Source organism: Octopus bimaculoides, chromosome 14, assembly GCF_046866305.1.
Source record: "Octopus bimaculoides isolate indiv1 chromosome 14, ASM4686630v1, whole genome shotgun sequence".
Taxonomy (NCBI): Eukaryota; Metazoa; Mollusca; class Cephalopoda; order Octopoda; family Octopodidae; genus Octopus; species Octopus bimaculoides.
The window spans coordinates 37,373,281-37,385,197 of NC_142941.1; the positions used below are offsets into that span (position 1 = coordinate 37,373,281).

Below are 11,917 nucleotides of genomic sequence, written 5' to 3' on the forward strand. Positions count from 1 at the left end.
AATTTTCAGAAATTAGATCACATGCTACTTAATAAATTCTTCTTTGTGTTTATTGACTCAGAATGAAAGGGTGAGTGAGGTTAGTGTTGTTAATATTTCATATGAAATATTCATAATTAGTTTTGGAAGGTAATACATATGCAAATATGGAATTCCACAGCACTTCAGTGTATGTTAGTTATATGGTCATATCGTTACTGCCATCATCACCAAAGTTGTCATCATCATCATCATTATTATCATCATCCTTATTTAATATTACTTTCCAAGTATGCCCGTTTTCCTATTACTTCAGATTTCTTGATGGAGAAGGAATTACCAGATACTTATATCAAGAAAGAGAGTCATCCCCCCCCCCACACACGTGTGTATCTGTGTATGCTATATGAATTATGCTATCTGGAACAATTGTGCATATTTGATTGATGTATATATTAGGAAGGAATCTCAGAAAAGGTGACTTAGAAAGAAAGTATAAATAAGTAAATTTTTCATTAAGGCTAAGATAATGGTATCTTGTTTAGTACAGCAGAAAGTATTGTCAGATTTGCAGAGAAGTAAAGAGGAGTCATAGTTGCTGATGGACAAAAATACTGGAAGTTTATACTGGAAACAGTTTCATTTATAGAAAGAGTTATCTAGTTTATCTAGTCACTTATACAGTCAAAGAATAATAATGGTTGTAAAGTTATTTTTTTAAATTTTATTTTTAAGATTGTAAGTATAGAATATAAAATAAATGAAAAATAAAAAGATAAAAGACAATAACTTTAATTAACCGTGTGATGCACATGAATAAATATAACTGATGTTATGGCAACCTATAAAAACAAATGAGTTGTAAAAAGTGGGGAAAAAATAACTGATTTGTAAGCAAATTGTTTTATTGATTTCATAATCTGAATTTATCAACACTTTCCACAAAGGAGGAAGTAGCACAACATTGTGACTGAAAATCTGAAATTAGATTAATACTGCCAAATTATATCGTTACGCATCTGAATTGATTACACAGCTATACATTTTAGATAAGATTTTTAATATAATATTCAAATCTGGAGAATAATCTATGTATTATTAGCTTCATTGAGCCACTATGATGTCTAGAGTATAAAGAAAATAAGTTAGAACTTTGATTTCACTATCACTATGCCTGTGATACTAAAATGTAGGAGTAGAATAATAAAATAGGAAGTGGAATAGAACCAGCGAGTGTGTTTATTGCTGGCATAATGATCCTCCTGTGATACAGCAAAAAATGTCCGAATAATTAAGTTCACACCAAGAATCTTGCAAACCAAATAGTAAAGTGTAATATAAGACCACATCCCAAAAGAGAAAAAGGTGAACCAACTGACTGACATAATGTAACTTGTCAACATGCACAAGTCTTTAAACCAGAGGGGTGAGGCTTCCTCTCTCTGTTATTTCCATTTTTACAGTAGTCTTGGGCCATCTCCATTTTCATCTCGCTCAGTTCCTCCTCCTTCTGTCACCTTAACTATGTCCCTTCTCCCTTACCATGACTTCCACTGACTCCTATGCCTTGGCTTTCATCACTACAATATTGGCACAATGGAATTTCCATTCACATTTTTTTTCTGATAACATGGAGCTATTCAATAGAAACAGTAATGCTAACAATCACGCTGGTTTCTGAATACTTTCAAAGCAATGGACACAGCCCATTTCTCCATACTGCCATCCACTACCAAAAAAATTATGCTTGACATAAACACTAAAAATAAAGGTGTTTTATCTGCAATTGGAGATGGATAAATACAACAAACAAATCCAAACATAATATAAATCAGGATTCTTTTCTACCCTGAAGATATACATCTACTTTGGTGTTGATGACTGTTAATGTTTGGAAATGCTGTCTAGACTTGACTGTATTATATTACTGGTTCATTTACAATCCATTTGACAGTTTGATTGGCTTTTGTTCTTTCTCATAATTTTAAAATATTAAAGAAATGAAATCTGACAAACTAGTTGAAAAACTTTTTCAGTTGCTTGGGTTAGAAGTGAAAAGAAAGTTTAAAGAGAGCCTAGTAAATATCACTAGAAACTAATCCGAGTAGGTATAAGCACTTTATTAATAAGAAGACTATGTTCAGTAAATATGTATATGAAATAAATGTCATTTAAAGAGGTGTATTGGTAGAGAAAGAATAAAAATGCATAGTGAATTAATGCAAGTGATGCTTTATTAAGTGCAGTGAATTGGCAGAGGCATTACAACAGTAGATATTTAGAACAGTATTTGTTCTAAATCTCTGCATACTGAATTCAAATCCTGCCCAAATCAATTTTGCTTTTTCCTTGCAATATTTATTCTGACTTTTTGTGTCCTCAGTTCGAATTCTTCAATGGTCAACTTGGTTAAGATACTTAATCCATTACCTGGTTTAGTACCAATATCACACACACACACATGCGCACACACACATTAAAAAAAATGCTTGGAAAGATGACAAAGGAACTCAGAAAATTTACACAAGACATGGACCTACTCTTCCCTCATCAGTTCAGAACAATTTCACACCTGTAATGCTAATATTGTTAATTTTGATGGTGTCAACAACAAAAGGCTGCTTTGAATAAGTGAGCAAACATAAAGAATGGTGACAAAAATAAATGACACAGGTTGTTGGTAGATATATAAATATACACATACGAATAAAGGCCTTATGGCTATGTGACAGCATAAAGATAAAACATATAAAAGGAAGGCTAATAGAAAATGATATCCTATGGAACTCGAAAAGGTAAATAGAGAGGTATAAAAAAAGTGGGATAGAAGAAATAGAAAGATAGAATGGAAGCTGGGTAAACAAGAGGAGCCCAGGGCTGAAGGTAGATGCAAAGACAAAAGTATAAGACTAAACAGGTTAGTGGCCAAGCAGGAAAAGGAAGGTTGAAAGAAGAAATAGGATGCTCACATGCAGGGAAGGAAAAGAGAGAAAACAAGTAGTGAAGGGCAGAAAGAAAGGCCAAGGAAGAGATAGAAAGCAAAGTAAAGATATATATATATATCTTCCTCATCCCAGGAAGACCTGGGATGAGGTGGTGAGGCACGACCTTCAAACATTGGGCCTCACTGAGGTGATGACTTCTGACCGAGACCTTTGGAAATATGCTGTGCGTAAGAAGACCTGGCAAGCCAAGTGAGACCTAAATCCAAGGCCTCTGCCAGGAGTGTAGCCAGCCCACTTATGCATACCTTCCTTCATTGGATACTAAACTCTGCTTGCGAAGACCTGTTGAGGCAAGTGAAATCGAACTAAATTCGATGGCTGGCATCCATGCCAACGTCGTCTCCTTCATTGGACATGAAACTCGGCTTGTGAAGACCTGTTGGGGTAAGCGAAATCGCGATGGCTCCTGTGCCTAGCGTCGCCTTCCTGGCACTTGTGCCAGTGGCACGTGTAAAGACATTCAAGCAAGATCATTGCCAGTGCCCCTGGACTGGTTCCTGTGCAGGTGGCACGTAAAATACACCACTTTGAGCGTGGCCGTTGCCAGTATTGCCTGACTGGCCCTTGTGCACACCTGACTGGCCCGGTGGCACGTAAAAGCACCCATTATACTCTCGGAGTGGTTGGCATTAGGAAGGTCATCCAGCTGTAGAAATTCTGCCAAATCAGATTGGAGCCTGGTATAGCCATCTGGGTCACCAGTCCTCAGTCAAATCGTCCAACCCATGCTAACATGGAAAGCGGACGTTAAACGATGATGATGATGATGATATATATAGTAGAAATTTACAGAAAAACAAAAGGCCAAGACAGGTGTATGAACAACAGGCAGGTGTAAAGAGGTATGTGTGTGTGTGTGTGTGTGTGTGTGTGTGTGTGTGTGTTTATAGTGAACATTACTGCATATAAAGAAATTCTTAGATTTGTCTTTTGAGAAGTATTCTGTCAAATGAACAGAACTAGTATCATTTTTGAAAACTCACACACACACACACATGCATGCATATTATTTTGGTTGAGTTTAGTCTTTTGCTACCCAAAGTTTCACCCGTGGGTATACAGGATCTTTAAGCAAGTTATAACTTGCCTGAAACTCAAACTGACTAATCAAAATCGAATATATTATTATAGTATTGAGTATTCTTTTCTCAGATTGGTAACATACAAAAGAGTAATGCCATGAGGAACAACGACAATGGTTACAACAACAATAACAATGACAATGATACTATAGAGAAGAACAAACATACAAACATAGAAAGATACAAGCATGCCAAACTTAAGGACCAGATTAGCCGTAGTAGTAGCAGTAAAGATAAAGGAAACGTAGGGTCAGCAGAATGGGAGAAAATAGCCATAAACTTAATGGTGGGGCAGTAATAACAGTAACAACAACAACTCTAAAAATAAGAATAATGGCAATAATGAGACTGCGTACAACTACAACAACAATAATGGAAACAACTATGTAAACATGCAAACCAATGCAAATATTACTGACAACAACAATACACCACCACCACCACCACCACCACCACCACCACCAATAACAACAACAGACACAACCAAGGAGATGGTAACCAGAGAAATGATATGATAGTTAGTAGTACAATGGGTATAAATGACACCAACCCTTTCTATTCTTTATTCATCAACCAATGGGATAAATCATACGATATGAGCGGATATGAGCTGTATTTATCCGACAACCCTACCCTTCAACAAAAGAGTTTGCATCTCTCAACAGACAAATGACAAAATAGAAGCATGCTTCACCATAGTCAGTATTAAACTTTGACAAATTTTAGAACAATGTACTAGTAAACGGAATGATGGTAGAGAAGCACAGCAACTTGACAAGAAGTCTGCAAGTGGCCTCCGCAAGCTCATACAGCGCACAAGAAATAGGGATGTTGTGTGCTTCCCCATGGACAAGTCCGGCAGAATGTTGGTAGACAATCTGCCTAACTACATCCAAGCGATGCAACCCCACATCATCAATATCAGGGAAACAACAATACGAGAGTATGAGGAGAGGGAGAAGATCCTCAGTGCTCATATGATGATGTCGTCAAAGGGGCAAAGAAGCACACAGCCAATGACATGCTGGCACTGTATGGACTGTGCAAGGACAATAAGATGACTACTGACCCAGTGACAGGACTACCGATGAGACCAGTCTGCAGAGCCAAAGTTGCCAACAACTACCGGATCTCCTACTTCTTCTCAATGATCATACGCCCTCTGATAAAAATGTCTCCAGATGTGTGTGACAGCACAGAGGACCTCCTCAGCAGAATCAATGAGTGCAACCATGCCTTCGACCTGATGCGATGCATAATAGGCAGTATGGACGTAGTGTCCCTATACCCATCCATTGATGTTGATTTTGCTATAGGGAAAAAAAAGAAGAAGAGCAGTAATAAATGAGTGAAAAACAAATATATAGTGCATGTGTTTATCTGTCGAAAAAAAAAATGACCATTCCGAAATGTAACAATATCTGTTTCAACCCATTTGTTTGTTTTTATATATACATTATTTTACTTCTTCCATTGGCCTACAAGCATCCTTCAAGATTTTAGTTCTTTATATTGACTCCAGTACCTATTTTATCAACCTCTGTTTGTCAGATGGCTTGTTTACAGCATATTAAGAGACACAAAATAAATAACACTGGTTTTAAGGTTGATGTAATCATAAACAGAAAAGCATACACATGCATACATGGGATCCAGACAAAATCCCCTCAAACAAAACCCCCTAAGTTAAAGTGCAAAAGCAGAAAACTTCCTTGGCTATATTGTTGGTGGTGTACAATAAACATCCCAACACTTTTCTTTTTACTTTTTTCAGATTCCTATGTTTTTGTTATCAGAGATTCCGATTCTGACCAAAAATTGGCATTTCAAAATTTAGATTCTACCCCACAAATTTTTTTTCCTTGTGAAATTTTTTTTTGGGGGGGGGGGGATTCTACATAGAAAAATACAGCCATTATGATTCTGCAATAGTTTTATTCTAAAATTTCAGTTTGAAAAAAAAAAAAAAACAATTGACACCCCTCCCACCCCACTCAACACTAATATTCTGGATGTTTTTAAACTTGTTCACTCATTTGCACATGTATAGGCGATTTTCAACCAGTGCATGCAGTTAAGCCTAGAAGTTCTCTCCACATGCTAGAAATAACAATTATAAAATATAATTATAAGAATAATAAATTATAACAATTTTTAAAATTATATGTAAACAAAAGCAGAAATTGCTGTTGCAAAGAACTTCTGTTTTCCAATATTCCAATTTTTAAATATACAAAAATATATTCAATTGAAAATAAGCATGTAGAATAAAATAACAGAACACAAGAGACTTTACTGCCAAATGTACATATTTTCTGAATTCTAACATATAATTAACTTCAAATGTCTTTTACAAGTCAAAAATATTCATCATCATCACCATCATCATCATCACCACCACCAACATCATCACTGATACCATCATCATCAACACTATCTGTATCACCATCACCACCTCCAAAACTGTGACTAGTAATAAAACTACCATTACTACTACTAACAGCAACAAACTCAGTCTTATTTATCATGATCATGATCATGATTAACACTGCGTTTTAGGCAAAAAAAAAAAATGCTGAGTTTTTGTTAGGGTCTGAATCTCCATTGCAGAAAACGATGAGATCTGTAAAAAAAAAAAAAAAAAAAATGGGTGGGGTGCTTTTTGTACACCTCTACCAAAAATATAACCAAGGTGGGGTGGTGGGTCTGAAGGGGTTTTGCCCCAGGGGTGTTTTATCCTACACTCTGCATACATGCATGTGCACACAAATACATATGTGTACGTGCACACACACACACAAATACATACATGTGCACACACATGCACACGACAGGATTTTATTCAGTTTAGGTGATTCACATTCAGCACAAAAGACATTGGTCAGTACAAAACTACACCTAAGCTCCTCATCCAAGATGCTGCGGAGTGAGATCAGAGCTATTTGGTTTTGAAGCAAACTTCTTAAGTACAAAGCCATGAATAATATAATATACTGTCATATATCACAACACACTTTTATAAATAAGAGTACATATGTGTATAAATATATATGCATATTTGTATGTATATTATATTACTTATATATAAAAAAATGTGTGTATGCATATATATATATATATATTTATACATACACACAAACATTTATGCACACACATATTTAGGTATGTATGTATATTTAATGTATGTGTGTGTAAATATTAACGCCATATATCTTCATTAATGCCGTTGCAAGAAAAAAAAAATGGTAAGTGTTAATTTCCTCCAATAAACAATAATTCCAGAGTTCAAAGAATTCATAGGTTTAGGTGTATGGCAGCGATAAAAAATATCTTACTTGAAAAACATGAAAAAAATAACATCCTCCCTCAACAAGTGTCATTTAATTCATCAAGCAATGGAAGAAATATATATAAAACTGATGAAGATGATGATGATGATGATGAAGACATACATGCAGCACGCACGCACGCGCGTACACACACACACACACACACTAATTTTACCCATTGGTAAATGTAACCAGCTTATATTTCAGTATTGCATCTAAATTTTCTATCACTATCTTGATATGAGTCACCTCCCTTGCACCATTTTCTTTGACCATCAAGTATATATATATATATATATATATATATATATATATATATATATATATATATATAAATCAGACTGGAGCCTGGTGTTGCCATCCGGTTTCACCAGTCCTCAGTCAAATCGTCCAACCCATGCTAGCATGGAAAGCGGACGTTAAACGATGATGATGATGATGATGATGATATATATATATATATATATGTATATATATATGTATGCGTGTGTGTATGTGTATACATACAAGTATATAACATGCACACATACACATGTACATGTACACTCACACAGACACGTGTGTTTGTGTATGTGTGTATAGATATATTGCTCTGCACATTCTATGTGTATACATATATTGCATATACATTAAGCAGTTTTACATGTTTTCCTTTTTTTTTTATTATCTCAGACATTTTATTTTTTTACAATTTACTGTTAGAATGATGTTGTCAAGAAATAAATGAATTGATAAACTAATAAATAACAAATATTTCTACTTCTCAATGAAACTGTTTTATCATTAAAAGCCATCAGACGGTTATTAGAAGCTGACAAAATCAGGAGAGATCTAGTTAGAGAAACAGTGCCTAACGTTGTGACAACTACAAACATAAAAGTATTTAGCTTCTTAGATGTTGTCTTAAATCATAACATATGTATTGGGAACAATACAAGAAGTGTAATGACAATCTTGTTTACTAAAGTGCAGATTAGGCTGTGTGGTTTCGAAGCTTGCTTCACAGCCATGTGCTCTTGGGTTCAGAACTACTGTGTGACACCTTGGGCAACTGTCTTCTACTATAGCCTTGGGTTGACCAAAGTATTATGAATAGAATTAGTTAACAGAAAGTGAAATAAGTTCATTATATATATATATATATATATATATATATATATTATTGGCCACTCATATTTTGTTAATTTGCTAGTTCACTATGGTGAAGTGCCTGAAGGGTGACTCCCTCATTGCACTGGCTATTAAAACACCTGAAAGTTATAGATAGGTGAGGCAACTTTCCCCAGATCTCCTTCTGGAGTAATGGATACTGCTATTTTACACTTTTTGTGACTTATCAACAAAATGTACTGAATTGGACTTGAGATGAACTGAATTGCTAGTTTATGACTATATATAAATGGTGCAAAAGCTATTTATATTTATGCCATGATGATGTGTACACAAGATTAAATTCAGTTATTTAAGATATATATGTATGTATGTATGTATGTATGTAAACATGTAAACTCATCTCAACATCATGTAAATGGTTGTAAATGAGTATCATTATTATACAAGCAAAATTGTTTTTTTTCCAGTTTTCTGTGAAATGCATGTATAGTTATGGACAAATATTACCTTGCTTGGAAACAAGTGAGAGTGGGCAATAAGGGTATCAGACCACAGAAAATCTGCCTCAGGAATTCCGTCTGAATCATGCAAGCATGGAAAAGTGGATGTTAAATGATGATTAACAAAAACTTCAACAACTCAACTTCCAGTTTTAAGAATCTTGTTAGCAACTTTCTTAAATGTATTTCAAGTAGTACTTTAGACAGAACAACATTTGAGAGAGTTGCAAAGTACTATGGGAAATAATTAGAGAATAGAGAATTTTGAGAAAAGATTAACTCTCTTCCTAACATGAACAACTCTCAAAAAGTATAAAAACTAAAGCCATAATCTAACTGGTTTCAGCCTATCCTGTAAGCTCAATGGAAAATTCCTTATTTCCAAGAAATACTTAAATTTCTTTCAGAAACACTACTTCACAAAGCACAAATATACCAAGTTATTTAATTGGCAAAAATGAAAACTTACCTACTATAGCATGATTAATAAAAATAGTCAGCACACAAATTATCCAATAGGTATCTCAGTGAACTTAATAATGTTACAAAGCTCAAAGCCAAATATGTGGATATTTCTCTGAATATACATACAAACATACATGTGTATATATATATATATATATTTATTATATATATATATATATATATATATATATATATATATATATATATATATATAAAACATAAATTGAAAACAGAACACAAAGGATATCGTGGTACACGTGTTTCAAGCTTTATAAACAATCTGTCATTACATCAGTATAGGTATATTGTTTCAGCTTTAATAATCAAGTATATATATATTAGACTATCCCATAAATAATGCGTTTTTTTTCAATTACATGAACTAAAAGTCAGAGGGGGATGGGATAAAGTACCTCCATCAACTTGCAATAAAAACAGGTAGTAATCGTACCTTCCCTTATTCTTAGTGCAAGTTCTGAAGAGTGCAGTTCTATTTTAACAGTTGTTTTTTCAAAGCTATAATGGAAGTGACAAAAGAGCATATTGAGCATACTTTACTTTACGAGTTCAATAAAGGCAACAATGCAATGGAGAATGCAAGGAATATTAATGCAGTAAATGAGGATTGTGCAATAAATGTAAGCCAATGTCAATGGTGGTTCCAGAAATTCTGAGCCAGAAACCACAGCTTAGAAGACAAGCCTCATCCTGGAAGATCTGTAGAGCTTGATGAGGATGTATTGTAAACCCTGGTGGAACAACAAGATCCCATTGTAACTGTTGAGGAACTTGCTGAGAAGCTTGGATTTGGTCATTCAACCATTCATCGACACCTGTGTGCCATTGGAAAAATCAGCAAATTGGGTCAATGGGTTCCTCACAAACTTTCCAAGTTTAATGCAGAGAGTGAATGTGTGCTCTTCTTTGCTGTCATGTCTCATGAATGTACCGTTTTTGGACTGAATAGTGACTGGTGAAGAGAAATGGGTTCTCTATAGAAATGTTAAGCACCGAAGGCATTTGGTAGGGAAAGGAGAAACACTGGTACTCCAGGTTAAAGAAGATCTTCACCCATGTAAGGTATTATTATGTTTGGTGGGATATGAAAGGTTTAATCCACTTTGAACTTTTAAACCCATACCAAATGATAGCAAAGGAGATCTACTGCAAGCAACTTGGGTGGCTGCAGTCAGTGCTAGAAGAAAAATGACCATCATTGATTTCAAGACAAAAGGTGTTCTTTCATCAGGATAGTGCTCAGCCACGTACAGTGAGGATGACATTCCAAAGGCTGGAGTAGTTTGACTGAGAAATGATGCCCCATCCACCATATTCACCGGACATTGCTCCATCTGATTATCATTTATTCTGTAGTCTTCAAAATCATTTGGATGGAAAATATATGAATTCTGCAGACGAGGTCAGAACAGTACTGGAGGAGTATCTTTCATCAAGGACAAGTGAATTTTGGAAGAGGGGCCTTGCAAGTTTACCACATAGATAGAAGAACACTGTAGAAAATGAAGGAGAGTATATTTTAGATTTAAAAAGAATTTTGTTTATATAAATTTTGAAAAATAAAAGAAGTATAAATAAACCCACATTATTTATGGGATTACCCAATATATATATATTCAGTTACGAATTTGAAGCAGTGCTAGTGTTGAAGAGGCACAAAAAATGGCAAAATATCGGTATCAATCCCTCCTGAATGAGATATGGGGTAAGTTGTCTTGCCAGTTTTTGGACATTCAGGTGTTTTAACAACCAGCACTTTGAGGGAGTCATCCCCACTGTGCTAAATAGCAGTGCAACAGCAAACAAACAAAGCATATACATTGAGAAAGTAGTGGCCAAAATAAGTTATGCTCTTGAGCAATTCGTGTAAATTTGACTCAATGATCTGCCAAGGCATACTTCCATTTTCAGGAGAGATATAAACATCTAGATCATATATCAGAATGTACCAGCTTTAAGAGCTTGTATTTAAACCATAAATTACTTTAGATATTCAGATGAAAAAAAAACAACACACTATTATCAGGGTGTACACAGCACCTGAAAGTTTACAATATTCCCATCTTTTATGTCACATGTACCCCAATGTTCAAATAGCAACAGTTTCTTTAATTATGAAAAATACTTAATCCTTACTAAAACAACAAATACAATAAAAATAAGGCCAGAGTTACAGATTGTTGTAGCAGAAACAAATTCATCTTTCAAACCACAACAAAACAATGAACTGGAGTAAATAAACAAGAATGAAAAGCTGTTTGACAATTATCCTGTACACAAGAACAAACTAGAAATAAATCTGTCAAATTATGCTGATAAACTCTGAAGGAAATAGTTAGTTTTTTTAACAGCCATCCCATTCTGAGAAATATCTATGACAGAGACATAGAACACTCTAAACTGGAACTATGACTATGTTTGTGTGT

The 11,917-nt window shown here is 34.7% G+C and overlaps 1 protein-coding gene and 1 long non-coding RNA gene across 11 annotated transcripts in view; one reads left to right on the forward strand and one right to left on the reverse strand.

Moving 5' to 3' along the window:
* Positions 1–11,917, forward strand: part of LOC149132688 (uncharacterized) — a 962,641-nt gene that overhangs the window by 407,336 nt on the left and 543,388 nt on the right. The gene's annotated exons all lie outside the window — the stretch shown is intronic.
* Positions 9,718–11,917, reverse strand: part of LOC106871765 (protocadherin alpha-3-like) — a 44,697-nt gene continuing 42,497 nt past the window's right edge. For both annotated transcript variants that reach the window (XM_052973133.2, XM_089363280.1), the window contains one exon: positions 9,718–10,984. In XM_052973133.2, coding sequence (XP_052829093.2) covers positions 10,895–10,984 — 90 coding nt within the window. In that variant the 3' untranslated portion in view covers positions 9,718–10,894. The remainder of the gene's footprint in view (positions 10,985–11,917) is intronic.